Source organism: Sardina pilchardus, chromosome 16, assembly GCF_963854185.1.
Source record: "Sardina pilchardus chromosome 16, fSarPil1.1, whole genome shotgun sequence".
Classification (NCBI taxonomy): domain Eukaryota; kingdom Metazoa; phylum Chordata; class Actinopteri; order Clupeiformes; family Clupeidae; genus Sardina; species Sardina pilchardus.
This window is the reverse complement of record NC_085009.1, coordinates 544,264-563,103: the sequence shown is the minus strand read 5'-3', so window position 1 is coordinate 563,103 and position 18,840 is coordinate 544,264. Positions and strand designations below refer to the sequence as shown.

General features: G+C 41.2%; 1 protein-coding gene across 1 annotated transcript; it reads right to left on the bottom strand.

Annotated features, from left to right (window-relative positions):
* Positions 1-7,222: 7,222 nt before the first annotated feature.
* On the bottom strand, positions 7,223-14,268 carry LOC134060453 (arachidonate 12-lipoxygenase, 12R-type-like). Its single transcript, XM_062517181.1, has 14 exons — positions 14,125-14,268; positions 12,782-12,879; positions 12,112-12,234; positions 11,639-11,742; positions 11,310-11,479; positions 11,046-11,189; positions 10,586-10,789; positions 10,414-10,500; positions 10,088-10,257; positions 9,629-9,750; positions 9,311-9,411; positions 9,022-9,192; positions 8,194-8,349; positions 7,223-7,423 (listed from the first exon to the last, which is right to left on the bottom strand). The coding sequence occupies exons 1-14, from the start codon at positions 14,266-14,268 to the stop codon at positions 7,223-7,225; spliced, it is 1,995 nt and encodes a 664-aa protein (XP_062373165.1).
* Between the last annotated feature and the right edge of the window lie 4,572 nt (positions 14,269-18,840).

Sequence of the window (18,840 nt, the reverse complement as noted above, 5' to 3'; positions counted from 1 at the left end):
CAACAACCTTACATGGCTCATGACCGAAAGATTGAGTCACTATGAGACTGCAAGTCAACACTCCCTGGCCACTCTACTGGATCCAAGATTCAAGACCATGGTGTTTTGCAATTCGGGGAATGCTTAAAATGCTGTTAAAAGGCTTATAGTAGAATGCTCTTCTCTTTTAAGAGACAGCACCCCATCTGGCCCACCAGCACAAGAGCCTGCTGAGTCCTCAGGTAAGAATCTATGGTCAATATTGTCATAATAAATAATAATAATAATAATAATAATAATAATAATAATAATAATAATAATAATAATACATTTTATTTGAAGCGCCTTTCATGACACCCAAGGTCACAAAATCCTCACATAAAAAAAAGAAAAGAGAAAAACAAAATAAAGTCAGTCAGTCAGTCAGTCCATAAGCTTTCTTGAAGAAATGCGTTTTCAAGTCTAGTTTTAAAGTCAGTAATTGAGTCAGAGTGTCTGATGTAGCTAAGTCTGGCAGTGAATTCCATAGCTTGGGGGCGATGTAGCTGAAGGCCCTCTCTCCCAGGGTGCAGAGGTTCACATCAGGGACACGTAGCAGACCTGCTGAGGAGGATCTCAGAGGGCGGGCAGGAGTGTACACTTCCAGGAGGTCAGTGAGGTAGGTAGGGGCGGTGTTGTTGAAGGACTTGTATGCCAGGAGCAGGACCTTGAAATTGATTCTGTAGGCAACTGGAAGCCAACATGCAAACATGACTACTGTCATGTTTATATTGTATTTTGTGATGCATTGTCTTGTCACCATTCAGGAACTGGCCTATAAGCCTATTTCACAAGATGTCGCCACTGTGTAAACTAACTTCCTCTGGAACAGCTCAATCTACAGGAAAGACAGAAACAGGAAGATGTTTTACCCTGCCAATTAAGGCATCATTAACATCAACTAGGCCAGACACCTGGACACTGTGAAATTGGCTCATGGGATTTGCTGGACCAACACGTTTCGAAGACCAGGAAAGTGAAAAGTGCCACGGCAAATGCCACTGTAGAGGTGCAGTACTTAAAGGGATATTCCGCATTTTTGGAAATAAGCTCATTTTCCACCTCCCCTCGAGCAAAACAGTTGATATGTACCTTTTTCCCGTTCATCCAGCCATTCTGTGAGTCTGGCGATACAACCTTTAGCTTCAGCCTACCATAGATCATTGAAACGGATTAGACTAGCATCTCGCTTGCTAGCATCATGTTTAAAAGTGACTAAGATTTCTGGTAATTTTCCCATTTGAAATGTGACCAACTGAAAATGAAACCTGGCGTTTTTCTAGGCTGATTTGACATGTAACCAAAGAGTATAGAAGAACTATACACTCTCGCGTAATAATCAAGGCAACTTGCAAATGTACCATGGGCGCAGTGATATCACGCAGCATCTGAAAATAGTCCCCATAGACAACAAGCAGCAGTAGTGCCAGTAGTTTGCAAGTTGCCTTGATTATTACGCCAGATGAGAGTGTAGTTCCATGTCAAATCAGCTTAGAAAAACGCCAGGTTTCATTTTTAAATAAATACTTAGCCTAATATGTACTTTTTACCTGCATTAAAGTGTAGATATGTAGCCTAAGCTAGCTATCATACCAGTCGTTTCACTGTAACTTCAGTAGCCTACTAAAGTGTCAGTGCTTGCAACTCGTTTGAAGTTGGCATCTTCATTTCAGTCTTTTAATCTAATAAATTTATTTTTTTTCCCAAAATAGGGCATACTGTCCACAATTGTAATGCATTTTCATAAATCACTTTTTAAGTAATTAAATAATTCAAGTAATTTCAGTCATTGGGTTAGGCTAAGTATTTATCTATTCTAGCCTACTGTGTCATATGTTGTCTTTTTAACAAATACAATTTGTTTTACACAGCAACCTTTTTACATTTACATGCAATGGTAATTCCTTCCATGGAATTACATTTTAATACATATTTTATATTTTGTTATGACAAACACTCAAGTAATTATTTGAGGTTTAATCTGGTGTTCAATATGATTTATTCTTCTTTTATAAGGGTGCTAACATCCATGGTGCTAGCATCTCTCACACAATCTCCACTTCACAAGCATCTACATACTGTACACCAAACTTTTCAGTCTTATACCGTTTAGAACCGTTTTTGCAGAGGTGTTTGTTAACATATTATTCTTAGCCTGATGTTTATGACATTGTATTCCAAAAAACATGCATGGCGAAAATTGATTTTTTAAAAGGCTGGTAGTATTTTCTGATTTGCTGAATAGCTAAATGACATATTCATAATTCCCTCTGTAAAATACTTTTCATCTCTTATGTCAACAAATTTAAACTGGCTTTATCCAATGTTCAGATTTGATCTTTTTAAGTTTATGCAAATCAGTGCATATTTAATTACATCATACCTAATTTGCATATTCAAACATTACATTTCAGAAAACGTGTAATACATTTATTTTTCATATTGATCTAAGTAATCAACTGGTGAAGTTTGATAGTGACTGCTTGTTCATTTTTACCCTATTCCCTATTATCCATTCCCTATTTACCCCTACCCTATCATTTTACCCTATTCACCTGTAGTATGCCTTCTATTCAACACATTGGACAAGAAAGGCTTAATATACGAAATTGCCCAAGGGATATCACCGAGCACCTCCTAAATCTTAAAGAGGTACCCCTAGTCTACTAGATTTTGAAAAAAAAAAAAAACTTTAACTGACAAAACCAGGTTCACCTAAATTATGGCATTGGCTGCCGGACTAGAGAGAGAGAGAGATCTATCAGATACATTTTGAATAACAAGTGGGCAATGAGGTATGTTAATATTCTGCTTTACATTGAGTGCAGGTTCCTTTCTAGACATGTGACAAAAGAATGCCATGAAGACCAGGTCAAAGGCCAAAGAATTCCCTTCTAATTCCATCCACCATTTTACAGATTAACGTCACAAAAAAACAGAAATCAGAACTATCACAAAACCGGATTCCGAGGCACTTGACTGGCTAGACTAGATTAAAGAACTGTGCAAAGTCTGCAAACTAATTAAATCCGTCGTCTGTGTATTCTGAAGAATGTCTTGTGGAAAATAAACTGAATGCAAATCTAATGTGGCCGGCCTCCCCACGTGCCAATTTGGGTGGTTAAGTTGATTGAGGATGATAATAAAGTATTTTACTGTAAATAGAACAGGAACAATGCAAATGGTAACATCTGTCCTCAATCTTGATGTCCCTGCTTAGCTTCCTGTTGACCTTGTACCATCTAGCGGCAGCTTGTTGAACTGCACTTAATCGAAAGGTTTGGATGAGTGGAGAAAGACTGAAAAGCATTTCTGTCTTTCTGCTTTTTCAGCTCATAGAAGAACTATCCACGTCTGCCCTGACAACATAACAGCATAGCTGTACATTAAGGTCAAACAACCAGGAAAGATGACAACAATGCAGTTGCATAGCTGAAATAACAGAGGTGCAAAGAAAGAAAAAAATAGTTGGTAGTCCTAACCTTAGATTTAAAGACAAATATAGCATTGCCTGGGTGTGTCTGCATATGAATAAGGTGATGATTCTGTATTCTAATGTTTTACGATCTCTGACCCTGAAGATGAGGTGTGAGGCTGTGTCCACACTATAGCGTTTTCGTTTCAATAGACAGTGAATTTGAGACATTGATGCAGCCTGTCCTGTCCGAAAATTTGGATCTGATGGTGACCCCGTGTTCGTTTTTAAACCAGAGGCGTTGCGTATTACAGTGTGGATGATTGAATCACAGAACCTTCTGAAACAGATTAAGTACATGTCCACGTACCCTTCCCTGTTTTGTTGCGCTAGTATCATGTGACAATGGCCATGTGCTCCTTTTCCAGAAGGAAACATCAGAGCATCCTCTCCATGGGTGCATCTCAAGCATGTGGCTTTTCTCCTCAGTCCTCGAGGATATCTCATTTGTCTTATTGCAACCAGAGGAGGTGAGAACCATAGATATTACAAAGCTAGTTTACTGTGAGAGACACCTGTCTGATTTCCAGTCAGTCATGCTTCTGCATTGGCCTCCAGTTATTGTTGCCCCCATCAAGAGGGCGGCGCTATTTACATGCATTCGGGAGCCTAATTGGTAGCTTTGTAATGGTGAGAACGAGGAGGGAGGTGGGAGGGCTGTTACATAAGGGAACACAAGAGCATTTTATGTGGAAGTGTTTCCTGTCAAAATTGTGTGATCATTGGTCCAAGCTGCCAAGGTGAAAAGTTCCCTCCCACGTGTGTCACCTTTTGGTTTCAAACAAGTTTGTAGTGATTTACTAGAGACTATAGGTGCATCTCATTCGTGTTTTATACATCCTCCCTTCCTTCCTCGGTCCTCGTCCTCACTGATCTAGATAAAGAATGATGGGGCGGCAACAATGGGATAGTCTAGTATCTAGTGTCAGTTACAGATCAGTGGAAACGAACCTGGAGGACCGAGCATCAAGGATTGCGGAGGGATGTTGAAAGGCACCCAATATATGAGTAGATAGCCCAATTATCATGAACTACCATGCAAACTTTTTGAAAAAGTTGATGCCTGTTGTGTTGTATTCAAATAGGTAATTATTCATGTCTGCAGAACTATCAGACATTACCTCATTATCAGGCTCTATACGTGTGAACAGTTCATGTTCATATGATATTTTAAGGCTTTGGTAAGTTCATATTCTCTGCAAAGTGCGTGTAAAATCGTCTGTTTATTCAACTCTTCTGGGAAGACTTTCCACAAGGTTTAGGAGTGTGTTTATAGGATTTTTTGACCATTCTTTTAGAAGCACATTTGTGAGGTCACACACTGATGTTGGATGAGGCGACTGGCTCTCAGGATCCTTTCTAATTCATTCCAAAGGTGTTTATTGGGTTGAGGTCAGGACTCTGTGCAGGCCAGTCAAGTTCATCCACACCGAACTCTGTCATCCATGCCGTTATGGACCTTGCTTTGTGTACTGGTCATATTGGAACAGGAAGTGGCCATCCCCAAACTTCCCACAAAGTTGGGAGCATGGAATTGTCCAAAATCTCTTGGTTAATGCTGAAGCAATCAGAGTTCCTTTCACTGGAACTTAAGGAACCAAGCCCAGCTCGGGATGGCCCCTTCCTGTATTCCTGTATACCGTGCAATACTTTTGGCAATATAGGGTATTTCGGATTGAATGACGGCTGTCTCGCTTCCCCCTAGCGCCTCTGGGCGGAAAAACCACGCACTCAAGTTTGTGCCACAGGGAAAAGCGAAAGCGAAACCAGCGATGAAATTGCCAAACCTGCATAGTTTCCCTTTAAGTTATAGTGATGATTGACATCTAGTACAGAGGCAGAGGCACCCCGACTTCAATAGAGACATGTAAAGTGAAGCCAATTTTAGTGTACTGTGTTCAAGTGCAGCTTTTGGTAGGTGATTTGTTCCGATATCACATCCTTTCCTAAATAGCTTACCCGTGGACTTTCTTTGTCTTTTAGTTTCTTATCCAGAGAATACGGTTACTTCTTTCATGTGCATGCCCATGACATCATGACATAGATTTAGCATTAGTTTCAAGAAAAACTATAGGAATAAATTGGAAGCACAACGTATTTATTTTTAAACTGAATCTGAAATCCATATTAAAATGGATACGCTATAGAGTGGACATAGAGTGGACATAGTGTGTGTGTGTGTGTGTGTGTGTGTGAGAGTGAGTGATTGAGTGAGTGAGTAGCTGCGTTTCCATTACAAATATGCGCAAAAACTTTGTCGATATTGTCTTAATGTCGAAAATCATAATTTTCGCAATTGCGGTGTTTCCATTACATTCGGCTAACTAAATTAAAATCTCGTGTATTCTCGCGTGCTGTAAGTCATTAGGAGACATGGCGGTTATCAACATAACCCAGATTTACACTAAATGCATTCAAATTGCCACCACGGCACTAACGCCGATTATCAGGCTATAAGCCATCAGCGGAGGAGGCCTACGTTTTGGTGGGGCAGAAACATAAAATTAAAAATGACATATTTCACAGGAGTTTGTTGTAGGCCTATGCTTAAATCATGTCACAGCCATGTCCGTGGAATATTTCGTAGATCAGCCCAGTTGATTAGTTTCTAGAACTAGAATCTAGAATCTAGATTTCTTTCAGCACCGTTGACATCACGTTAAACCAGCAAAGCATAGCAACGTTGTTTCTATGGGTAAACAAAACTAGTTGAGCGGTTGCGTATGCTAGCCTGACTCTCGCCAGACCCTTGTAGTTCCGCCATGCTCCACCAGAGGCGTTTCGCTGAGCTCCACACAAGGGTCTGGACGCGAGGGCAATCCAAACCCCTGTGCCAGTGCTCAAAAAATGAGCAGCCAATCAGGAGCGCCGAAGCGAGTGTTTGATTCAAATAACAATGGCGGCACGCAGCGAGGAGTCTTGTGCTGACATTGATTCTGCTATTTCAACCATTTTGTCGAATCTATCGAGTATTCATTCTTTCAGAGAGTAGTTTTGAAGACATTTATTGGTGGCAAGGATGTTTTTACTCTTCTTCCGACCGGGTTTGGCAAGAACTTGAAGAAGCCTAGCACGTCATTCAAGATAACAGGCAAGTGGTTTATCAAATCACATGCGAGGATGTTTTACAAGGACCCGCCTTCAGAAATACATCTCCTATCGAGAAGTCCCAGATCCTTGTGTGAAGCAGACAGCGAACTACAGGATCTGGCGAAAGTCAGGTTATGCGTATGCAGTGTTTTTGAGAAAGTGTTGTCGGCGAGTTCACACATAGATATGTATATATTGTCAATATATATCTATGGAGTTCAGAGGAGCTGTGGATTCAAGATTTTAGAATGACACGAGCCACTTTTAATGAGAAAAATATATATATATTTTCATTATTCTCCCGGTGCCACTTCCTGTCGACAGTCTTCTTCGTCGGTTTCGTTCCTCCTAACATCCGGTTGTTGGATCACGTGACTCGTCAGATGCGAAAAAAGTGTTTCCATTGCAGTTTTGCGAAATATACAAATTTCGATACGCTCGAAATACCACCTCACCCGAGCGCAAAAACTTTTTATCGAAAAATGTGAGTTTTTTCGAAATGTGTGTGTTTCCATTAAGCACATTTCTTTTCGCAACTCTTAATTTGCGCAATTTAATGGTCAATGGAAACGCAGCTAGTGAGTGAGTGAGTGAGTGAGTGTAAAAGTGAAAATCTATGTGTGTGTGTGTGTGTGTGTGTTAAATAGTAATGCTGTTTTCTATATTCTCTGGGTCCAGGTAGATGTAGGGCAGCTTTATCTCTTCTTCTTCATCTTGTTCTTTCTTATCCTTCAGGAACTTCTCCTTCATGTTCTCCTTTATGTTCTCCTTCTGATCCTCCTTCAGTTCTTCGGAGAACTCCTCCGGCTCAGAGAGGTACTTGTCAGAGTGTTGGCGCACCTGGTTGGGGCGGGGTGTTTGAGATATGAGAAAGAAAGGAAGGGACTAAAGGGAGTAAGCAGTCATGTCTGTCTGTCTCTACAGTACTTGAGTAACTGTGTCTTTGTGCATGTGTTCCATTTACTGCTTTTATAAACGGAATATTATATGGATCAGTTCCATTTAAAAAAAAAAAAAAAACAACATCCCCTCTTTAATGTCAAAGTGAAAGCAGATTTAAGTAATGTTAATGAATTAAAAATATATAATACAAGTCAGAATTTAGTAGATGCACCTTTGGTCGCAATGAAAGTCTGCATGGATAGGTCTCAGTAAGGCTTGTGCATCTGCATATTGCAATGTTACTCCATTTTTCTTTGCAAAACTGCTCAAGCTCTGCCAGGTTGGAGGGGGAATGGGTGTGAACAGCCCTTTTCGTGATGGTAATAATTTTAGACGTATTATTTGGAGTTTCAGACCATGATAGCAGCCACGCAGCATTCTAAAGCTTTAAGCTCATATTTGCATTGAAAGATGCATTTATCCCAATCTGTAAATTAGTGAATACACACAGCACACAGTGAACATACAGTGAGCAGTGAGCTCCAGGTGCTCGGGAGCAGTGAGGGGTTATGACTTGCTTAAGGGCACTTCAGCTGCATGTGGATTGGTCAGGGATCGAACCCGCAACCCTCCGGTTACAAGCTCAAAGCCCTAACCAGTAGGCACTGTAGCACTCTCTCTGTGTTTTCGTGTGCATGTGTGTGAGTGAGTGAGATAAATAGTTCTACCTTCTTTGGATCCAGGTAGGTGTTGGGCCACTTGTTGTCTTTGTTTCTCTTCTTTATCTTCTCAGTGATTTTCTTCAGGTCCTCCTTCAGTTGGTCAGTCAGGGAGACCACCTCTGGCTCAGAGAAATACTGCTCAGAGTGTTGGCCCAGACACACCTGGTTGTAAAAGGGAGGAGGGGTTAGAGGTGGTGTTATAAATATGAATAGAGAGAGAAAGGTAGAAAAGAGTCGACTAAAGAGACAGAGAGGGGTATAGTCCAGTATATCTATCTATACAGTTTGTTTGTGTGTGTGTGTAACCCTGTGTTTTGTACAGTATAGATGTCAAGCAATTCTGTAGGTGCAGGACTATGTGTGTGGGTTTGTCTTGGGCGGGGTGGTTGGTTGTGTGGGTTGATGGGTGGGTTTAGATCAGTGGTTCCCAACCTGGGACCCCAACAGGGGCCAGAGATTGCAGAGGGTCCGCACAGTCTAGGCTGAGCTGAGGTTGTGAGATTACCAAAATTATATTGTGCACATTAAATGTATAAAATCCCAATAACACATCCAGTTGGATAATCAAACTCTGTAATCCAAATGCAGCTATTTATTACCTCTAACCTCTGAAATTTGAACTTGCGTAAGCAACCTTCAGGTCAGGCTAGGTATTGGTAATTCATCCCTGGACCCCAATTGTTGAATTTAAAGCAATGTCTTGTGTGTGTGTGTGTGTGTGTGTGTGTGTGTGTGCGCGTAGAGTATAGGTAGGGTGCCCTGGCTTGTCTTGGAGGACAGGCAAGGGGGCCTTCAAGCAAAAAAGGTTGGGAAACACTGGGTTAGATGACTCACAAAGTCTCCCCCCTTCTTGCTGCTGATCCAGGCACTGGCCATGCCCCAGACAGAGGTGTTGATGTCGGGGAGCGTGTTCAGGAGGTCAGCTTCTGTGATCCCATCTTTGCTTTCTGGCACTTCAGGCTGCAGTGAGTTTGGACTGTTGGGGAGCCAGCCCCCAAAATGAAACTAAAATCACAACAGTCAATAAATATTATTTGTGTGTGTGTGTGTGTGTGTGTGTGTGTTTTAGTACTCTTTCTAGATATGTGCAGTAAATGCAGATGTGTAAGAATGCCTCACTCACATTTCCATTGTTCAGAGCAGAGTGTTGTGCCGTCATGGTAAAGATTACCATAGTGATAAACTTGGCAACCTCTTCGGTTGATTTGAAAGAATCGGGAATTCCTAAGACAGTGGGGAGTGGGTTAGATCTAAATGACATCCGATAAAATTAAACCAGACCTCTAAAACTATTTTTTACGATGCATGAATGGAGTGCTTCACTTCTGGACCTGGCGCAGCCCTGGCCGGTGTAGCCTTTTTTCTGTCTTTCCCTCCCACTCTGGTTAACTACATTTCCTTCTCCCTCTCATTTCTTTCTCTGTCTCTCTGTTAATCTCACCAGTGCTGGCCTTCTCCAGGAAGCCATGTTTGTAGATGTCTGAGATCCAGTGCTGCAGTTCCTCATCTTCTAGAACCTCCTTGACAGAGGGGTAGAACACAGCTACAACAGCCTCCACGTACCTACGCACACAAAACACATACACGCAAACACATACATTCATGAAACAACATATTTGAACTAAACAAAGCGATGCCATTCGACTGAAATGGAGATGCATGTAGCAGACTGAGCTTATTTGTGGTGAAGAAGAAATCCCAGATTCTATTTCATACGTTTCTACGCATTGTAAAAGGGCACCTGTTACAACTAACATGTTGTGTTGGAATGAAGGTAAATCTGCATCCTAGCAGACATAGGTATTAAAGGTGGAGGTACCTCCTTTGCCCCTCAGTGATGATTGGATCTAAGTTATTTAAAAGTGTTCTCTCATTCTGATCTCTCACTCCATGCCCTTACTTGCTGAGGGCACCCCACACCAGCAGACCGTCATCTCGGTAGTAGAACTTGGGCACTTTGTCCAGGCCACGTTCACGGATGTCCTCTGGCAGACAGAGAGAGCTGTACTTCAGGTCATCCATGGCTTTCTTCATCACCTCCACCATGCCAGTGCTACCTGTGGATGTGTACTGAGAGAGGGGGAGGAGGAGGGAGTGTGGTAGAGATGGATAACCAGTGCTGTGAAGTTCCACATATTGGAAAGTGACTAAATCAAATCATAGTATTCCCTTCCCATTTTGAGTACAGTGTTTCAACTCCATTAAGTCACACATGTAGAACCATACCATACTGATGGCTCCCTTCTCAGAGATTAGTTTCTCTCGGCCAAGAGTGTTGGCATAGAGTGTGAAACGCATGTGTGGAATCAGCAGCTGCAGAACAAAAAGTGATCATGTTGAATTATCTCAACCCAGACCTGAAAGGGTAACCTCTAGTTTGCTTGAGGAGGGAGGATACCTTGTAAATGGGGTGAGCTGAGGGGAGATTACGGAGTGTTGCGATGATGTAGGCTTCTGCCAGAAGGTGTGTGCGCAGCAAATGGAAGTTGAACTGGTGCTCAATGAAGTCAGCAGCCCGCACATGTGTCTTGGCCAGGAGCCAGGCCTCCTCTTCATCACTGGGCAAGAACACCGGGTTTTTTTCACCAGGCTCCTGCTGGAGCTGAAATCAGCATCAATGTAGTCAAACTACAATTCAACCCAACCTCTCGACATCTTTAATTCCAACTGAGTTTAAACTATTCAATTTAAACTACAACTGCCACACACTGACAATGGAGGTTTTTTACCCAGACAGTGTATTTTGGATACACTTTTTCAGTAAACTACAACTCCCTGCAACTCTCAGTTGAATCAGAATTGCATTGAATTCTGTCTCAATATGTCCCTCTCTTTCATTGCATGCCAATGGTGTATACCTGGATGGCGATGGGTAACATCTTGTTCTGCTTGTTTTTGAACAGCAGGCAGATGGGTGCTGGGACGTACTGAGGTCGCATGTTGATGACATTTGGAGGCAACTCAGCCAGTCGGGAATAGTCACACAGGAAGATATTGCCATTCTACTCAAACAAGCACACAAATGACCACTTCTGCTTTTAGTCAATAAACCCAATATATATACCCAGATCCTTATTTTCTTATATACTCTGGCTAGCTTTGTGCCTTCATTAACAGTGTACCTCTATTTCCATTGGCAGCATACTTCCTTCCAAAAAGGGAGTCACCATCTCCAGAGTGACTGCAAACTTTTGTGGAAGCACCTTGCAGCATTGGATCATCATGGGATTGGCACCATTGAGAAGCTGGTAGCCAAAGAACTCGTCCTCTTTCCAGTGCTGGGTCACATAGTCTGGAGGTAGGCACCAACTGTATTAAGTCACTGGATGAAGTAGATGACCTACAATGTAGAAAGGCTAAAGCTGGCAGTTTGTTAGTTTCAGCAGTAAGTCCCATTATTTGTATGCAGTAATTTCAGAATAATAGCTAGCCCTATATTAAGAGGTTCTACCAAATGTTTTAGTCCTGTAGGCCCAGAAGGCTTGTTTTATATCATCCAGCTTGCCCCACGGCTTCTTGCTGGTTGCCAGGAATTTAATCTTGAGTTCAGCCATCCTGCAAGTGTGAGAACAGACAAAGAGATCATTCGGTAAGCAGATAACCACATGGTCCACTGCCTATACAGTACTGTAATCTGAAGTATTATGCATCTCATAACTCCACTCAATGTGATAATAATTCAGTAATGATGGTAGTTCTGTATGTTTCTTAGCTCCCAGATTTCCTGGTCTAGACAGTACCAATAAACTGTAGCAGGATAAGAAGGTAATGAAGATGAAGAACATCATCAGGGTTTTTAGCTCTTTGAACTCCACACATGAGATAATAGTTTGGACACAACCAACTGATCTTCAGTGTGGTAAAGGAAAGTGCATCACCAAATTCATGTGTTGATCAAGGGCTCAAGGGTGATAGTGATCTTACGTAATCGTGGTGGTGAACCGCAAGTCCACGCGCTTGTCAAGGGAGTAATGAAATTCAGCAGGGAGCGCCTTTGGGTCCTCTAATGCCAAGCAGTGAGGGAGACCCTTCATCAGCTCTTTCCACCTGAGGCATACACAAAGACAAGTCAACAGAGTAAACACACACGCCCACGCGCGCACACAGTCATTCGTATAAAAAAGTATATGTAATAGAGTACATACTCAAATTGTTGTTTTCGAAGCTCTAGCTCTTTTAGTCGGTGTCCCAAAAGGGCAGGAATCTCATTATTCAAAGTCAATGCTTGCAGGAAGTAGGCAAACACACACACAGACACACACAAATATACACAAACACACGTGCATAATTATCTACCTTACCTATTATAGATGATCACTTGGATACTTTTATTTTTGCTAGCCTCTATTGGTTAGTAATGAATAGCAATGAAATATGTAGTTCTTTAAACAGACAGCAGTTTCATATCTAATGGTCATTAATCAGGAAGCATCTCATAAAGACAGCTCATCTGAAGCCATTTACATTACAATAATGATATAACTTACCTTTCCCCTCTCGAACCATTAAGAGCTGTCTTTCCTTGACCCATGAGTAGCATGGGAAATGTAGTGTTTCGTTTTCAGGCGTCTTCACTTTTACCATTAGACAGTACCAGTCTTGATCCGGCAAAAAAAGATACTGCTCCTTGTCCAAGCTAATCAGGATCACTTTACCCAGATTGGCTCGGCACTTCACTGTGTATTCCTTTTCCTGTGATGTTGCAATGAGAATGAGAGAAAAATAAAATCATCTTCTTCATCTTCATCTTAATGTTTTAGGCAGAGTAATCGATTAAACAAAAGCATTTCACAGTGACGTTGGTTCACCTTGTGACAGGGCCCTTGCCCTTTTCTTTTCATTTCCTCAATTTCCAATTAATACAGAGGTTATTGAATGCTACATGATTGTATGTGTTTGATTACTCTGGGGAGGATATGGCCAGTGAATTACATAAATACCATTGTCGAACATTAGCGTAAGACTTTTAATATTGATAATGAGTCTATGCAAATATTATGGTTCTTCTATGCCAGGGGCCTCCAACCTTTTTATTCCGAGAGCTAGTTTGACAAAAATGGACATTGCTGAGAGCTTTTGTAGTAGTAGCATCCCATGTAGTAATCACTTAGCTTTCAACTCATTTACCTTCTCTCTTTGTAGACTGTGAATTTGATTTCATGGGAATTTTAACATGTTTCCCAAGTGACAGGGTTATCAGATTAATGAAAATCTTCCTCAAACCTTTAGGACAGCTACTTCGAATCAGGTAGGGAGCTACTGGTAGCTCACAAGCTATCTGTTGGAGAGCCCTGTTCTATTCAGGTCTACCTCCATTTATACGATTGTGTGAAAACTAATCATTGGCTAAGCCTGAACATGTTGTGTGTTCAGTCCATTTCAGGCCTTGTACACTGTTTCAACATGACTTATTAAGCATCAGCCTCTGTGTGCTGCTTACTTGAATTCCATGCACCAGGTGTAACACCCTTATACACAGACGTGTTGCCTCCCTTGAAATGCTGTCATGATAAAGGCATAAATTCAAATGTGCTACGCTTTAGTGAAACCGGTGTGGCCACAGTCAAAGTTATAACTGCCGTGTCCTTAACTTTGACAAGCAGGCAGCAGTTTCCCTCGGGTTTGAAACTGACCTACATGGACTGAGACCCTGTACTAAAAGTACAGTCCATCCAGCAACTACATTTCAAACTTCATTACTTCTGATTACAGTGATCACAAAATGAATTAGTAGACATTATGATGATTTCATTTATATTCTGCAGCCTTGAATCCGGTCATTTTTTTCATTATGACCATCAAGTAATATCTTTACTTAAAGTAATTGTCTTTTTGTAATGTAATGTAAAAGTCTTTACATCCCACTGTGACTTCAACTGGCACCATTTTGAAAACAATTCAAAAGATATTGTACCCCATTGAGGTCTCTATCCTTACCACACCACTGCTCATCTCTGGTGATTCATTGAGTTTCTTGCGTTGACTCTTTCCCTCCGTCCCATAGAGGGTGATGAAGATGTGGTCAAATGTGCCATGCCACACCTTATCTCCAGTAGTTACTGTCACCGTGTATGTCACCATTACTTCATGTGTAGTGAGGTGCACGCCTGACTGACTGATACTTCCACTCTACAGTGAACTCTATTATGCCTAAAGCAACAGTTGTGCTGTATAATCTAGTTTATCTCTTAAGAGTAATCCTCCAACATCACTATTCTACGTGTCACTAACTGGCCCTCCTCCTTCCTATGTCTCCTCTTTTATCTCTCTTAGTCTTTTAGGTTTACTCTCTCCCTATCTCACATTGACAGAGAGAGACAGAGAGGGAGAGAGAGAGAGCTCTTCTCAACTTCATAACCTGCTAAAACAGTTTACTGTGTTTGCCCATTGCTTGAACACTATAGACACATGCTTAGAGACCAAAGTAACAAAACTTGAAGCCTTTGTGACTTGAACACAATGTAACCTTAAAGGAACACTTCACCGTTTTTCCATATTAATCTACGTTATTCCCTTAACTAAAACGAGTGGATACATACCTCTCACGTTTCAATGCGTGCACTCACTGGCTCTGGCGCGCGGCGCAACTTTGATAGCACTTAGCTAGACCAATGCATTCATTAGGATCCAAACAGAGATGAAGTTAGACGCGACCAAACACCTTCATGTTTTCCCTATTAAAATACAGTTACACGAGTAGTCACACAACCAAGTATGGTGAGACAAAATAAAACGTGGTGCATTTGTAAGCAGGTAAGAGGGATAACTATATTGTGTGGCGCAGTAATATCCTCACTGTTGCACTTTCAGTTTCATTTTGGAGTGAGGATATTACTGCGCAGAGTCTAAGTGCTCCCAATGTTATTCCGCCACACAATATAGTTATCCTTTTTACCTGCTTAAAAATGCACCACGTTTTATTTTGTTTTAGGGAAAACATGGAGGTGTTTGGTCGCTTCTAACTTCATCTCTGTTTGGATCCTAATGAATGCATTGGGCTAGCTAAATGCTATCAAAGTTGCGCCGCGCGCAAGAGCCAGTGAACGCATTGAACGCATTGAAACGTGAGAGGTATATCAACTCGTCTTAGCATAGTTTAATATGAAAAAACGGTGAAGTGTTCCTTTAAACAAAAGCGCTGCTTTGTACTTAGTTGCAATTCTGCAACATACTTGCTCCAGCACATTGCACACTATTTCATACATATAAGACACTTTGTTCATAATGGAATCTCATGGGTACCATTGGGAAAACACATCTATTGACTAGAAAAACACTCAGAGAGCGCAGACCTCCGCCTGTATTGTTCCTTTTGCTAGTCGCTGGCTTGTTGTTAGCTTTCACCGACTTGCGCTTTGTCTTGTCTTGCAGTTTATTATTACTTCTTCCTTGGTTGTCATACATTTGAACCTAAACTATTCAGATCGCCACCACGAGGCCATACCATGCCAGTACACCGCCAAGCGAAAAACATGACCGCCTCCTGAAACCAGACTGTGATACAGATCACTCCCAAAATGTAATCGTTTCTTCCTTGGGTCATTTAAGACCTTCCCTGAAAATGTCATCGAAATCCATCTACAGTGTATTGTACATCCTTGGCGGAGGTAAAAATGCAAAATACATTGGGTGATTGAAAACACTTAGACACACACCTGAAAATACTTACTTAGGCTACAAAACTGAACACCAATCAGCCAGCCTCAAATAGGCCTCAGTTGAGCCATTTTACAGGCAGTGGAAGAGGCATGTGAGACATTGAGGTAAGGTCAATCCATGTAATGGATGCTGCACTCAAGGCAATATTCTCCCCATTGCTTAGCAGGAGAAAATATCGCTTGTGATGTTGATTAGATCTTGTGGCCAAACCCAAACAGATGACAGGATCCTTAATCTCTCCCATGCCTAATTGGCCTGTTTCTCTGTATGTGTTGTGTTTTTGGTTTTAGTTTTGCATTACTGCATTTTCTATACTGTAATGTAAAGTATAGTACTGTGATGTACAGTATTGAGTTGATGTCATTTGTAACCTTTCAGCACTTTCATTTTTGGTTGTTGTCAAGTCAAGTCATAATTGTATAGCGCATTTAACATGCACATAGTGCAACCCAAAGCGCTTTACACACAAGACTAATACATAACACAATGCCGAACGGAGCGGCGTAGTCGCCAGTGTACCCATGACATCAAGACATGAACAAACAAACTTACAAAATAACAAGATGACACAAGACAAAAGATGCCGAACGGAGTGGCGTAATACAAAACAGACAAACAAACAAACAAACAAAATAATAAAAAATAATATAAAAAATAATAAAACAAACAAAACCAGAAAAGTCCATGTTAACTTAATCCAATTGACTGCATCCAAGTCAGAAGGCTGAGAAAAGTCCCAGGGCAATGATGACGCACAGCTTTGTACCAGACCAACCCGAGATTCAACACTAGCCAGGCCGGCTGGAGAGCACCAGAAGCACAAGCAGCAGAAGCACAGAACAGTCCGGAGTCGTGGGCGACCCTGCAGATCAGCAACTCAGTGGACCCCGACAGCGCTCAACTCCACCATCTACAGGCCAATTGGTGTACAGTCACTACATGTACACATAAATTCATTTATTGTATGGCCTCTCATGAACTTAATTCCACTAAATTTGCCATGCATTCCAGAGGTATGATACACTTCAAATTTTGTGGCAAAAATACCTGCGATTACAATGCCTCATTTTTGCTTTTGCTTTTTTTTTTTTTTTTTAACAAAGTGGTGCTATACTGCAAATAAGTGGTATCTTAGGCCCTACTGTTTTTGAGATGTTCACCGAAAACTGTCTGTCCTACCCTCCTTTTGGCAGTGCCGATGGGGCGAATGGACAACAGATCAAAATGGTTCGGTGAGAGAAAGAGGGTGTGTGTGACTGAGAGAGAGAGAGAGATGTGGGCGTAGGTGGAGGTAACCTATTTCATTTCATCCCGAGCTTTCATTCAGGAGGAGCAGGAGATACTGCTTGTCTATAACATTGAGTTTTGTTATATTGAATAATACATTGAGCAAACATAACTGCATTGTTATGAAGATTTTCCACAATCCTTGTGCATGTCCTAGCCTAGTGCTGAATGTGAGTTCCATGTGGCTGACTGAAAAAGTGGGACCTGACCTCTACTGTTGAAGTAAATGTCATCACGTGAGTCATAATGATCAGTACTTCATCCAGTGGTATCCAAGTTATCGTTCAATGCTCAATCTTGTTTTTTGGCAATATTAGTAGAATGTTTGTATTTTATGTAAGGCACTACAATGTAGGACACTCCTACATGAATCATTTAATCCAGTTTTTTCTCCAGTTTAGTTTGTTTTATACTTGTGAATAGCTTTGGGACAGGGTTTCTTGTATTCCTCTGGCAATGGTCTCATGTTTCTCTTTGTCATGACAAATATACGGTTACACAGTACAAACCAAGGGAGGGTCTGCCTCATCTCAAATAACATATTTGGAGAGAACCTGCAAACAGAATGTGACTTAAACTTCTGAACATTTGGGAGAGATTTTACAGATAACCCGACAAATGATTTTAAAAAAAAAAATGTCCAGTTACACATTTTAAATCAGTACAATATTTGATATCCTATTTTCCATTTATAAATGTGCTCTTATACTGTAGGTCTTTTCCTGCAGACTGGTCATGTTCCTTCTTCTGCTGGTCTCAGGTTAGTAAAAGTGTTAGTAAGCAGGTACAAAAACTCTCTATTAGAGCACCCAAAGGGTCATAGTGAGAATGATTTTTAGCGGTGGAGATTTATTTTTAGAGCTCCTTACAAGAAACTGTTGCAAGACGAGGCAAAACTTAGTGTGAGGGAAAGCAAAACTATTGCGAAGGAACACCATAGGAGCTCAAAAAATAAATCCCTACATCAATAACAATAAATTCCCACCATGTCCCTTACCCCTGTTTTAATGAGTAAAAACTACTTTATTAGTCAAAAAAATCAAATAATGAATATAATCATCACTTCTCACATTTGTTAATGTAACTGTTTTGGAGTTTGTAATATAAAAGTTCATGATAGCATTATTAGTCTCTTGTGTTTTTGTTGCTCAGGCCTCTGCACCCTCTTATTTGGCCTTCCTCATCCATATCACTTTGTGAATGAGCCAATGACTTGGACTGAGGCTCAAACCCACTGCCAAGAGTACTACACAGACCTGGCCACTGTTTATGATGAGGACGACATGGGCAGTCTTATGCAGTCAATAGACAGAAGCTATAATGACTCCGCTTGGATCGGCCTCTATGATGACACCCTAAACAGCTGGAGGTGGTCTTTGGAAAATGACAGCTTCTACAAAGAGGGGGAGAGAGACTTCAGGCAGTGGTGGGATAACCCTGATAACTATGGTGGCAATGAGCTGTGTGTTGTCATGGTATTTGACAATAAATGGCATGATGCTCCATGTGATTACACCTTTCCTGTCATCTGCTATGATGGTGAGTAAGTTAGTTCAGTTCAGTGATGTTAATAACGGAATATACACGGGGCGCCATCCTTGCCTGTGTTGACTATGAACCGTTGAGCAGTATATCCATTGTGATACATTGAGATAGCAGATTACTATTGAGATTATTGGCATCATGGGTTATGGGTCATCCTCGAGT

Bases quoted from the DNA above. Each gene is read 5' to 3' on its own strand.
- LOC134060453 (XM_062517181.1), bottom strand. From the start codon at position 14,268: ATGGTGACATACACGGTGACAGTAACTACTGGAGATAAGGTGTGGCAT. The intron at 10,258-10,413 runs GTATGGTTCTAC...CCCCTCTCTCAG, and splicing joins AGAAGGGAGCCATCAGTATG to TACACATCCACAGGTAGCAC. The intron at 9,412-9,628 runs GTGAGATTAACA...CCACTGTCTTAG, and splicing joins CCTGGAGAAGGCCAGCACTG to GAATTCCCGATTCTTTCAAA.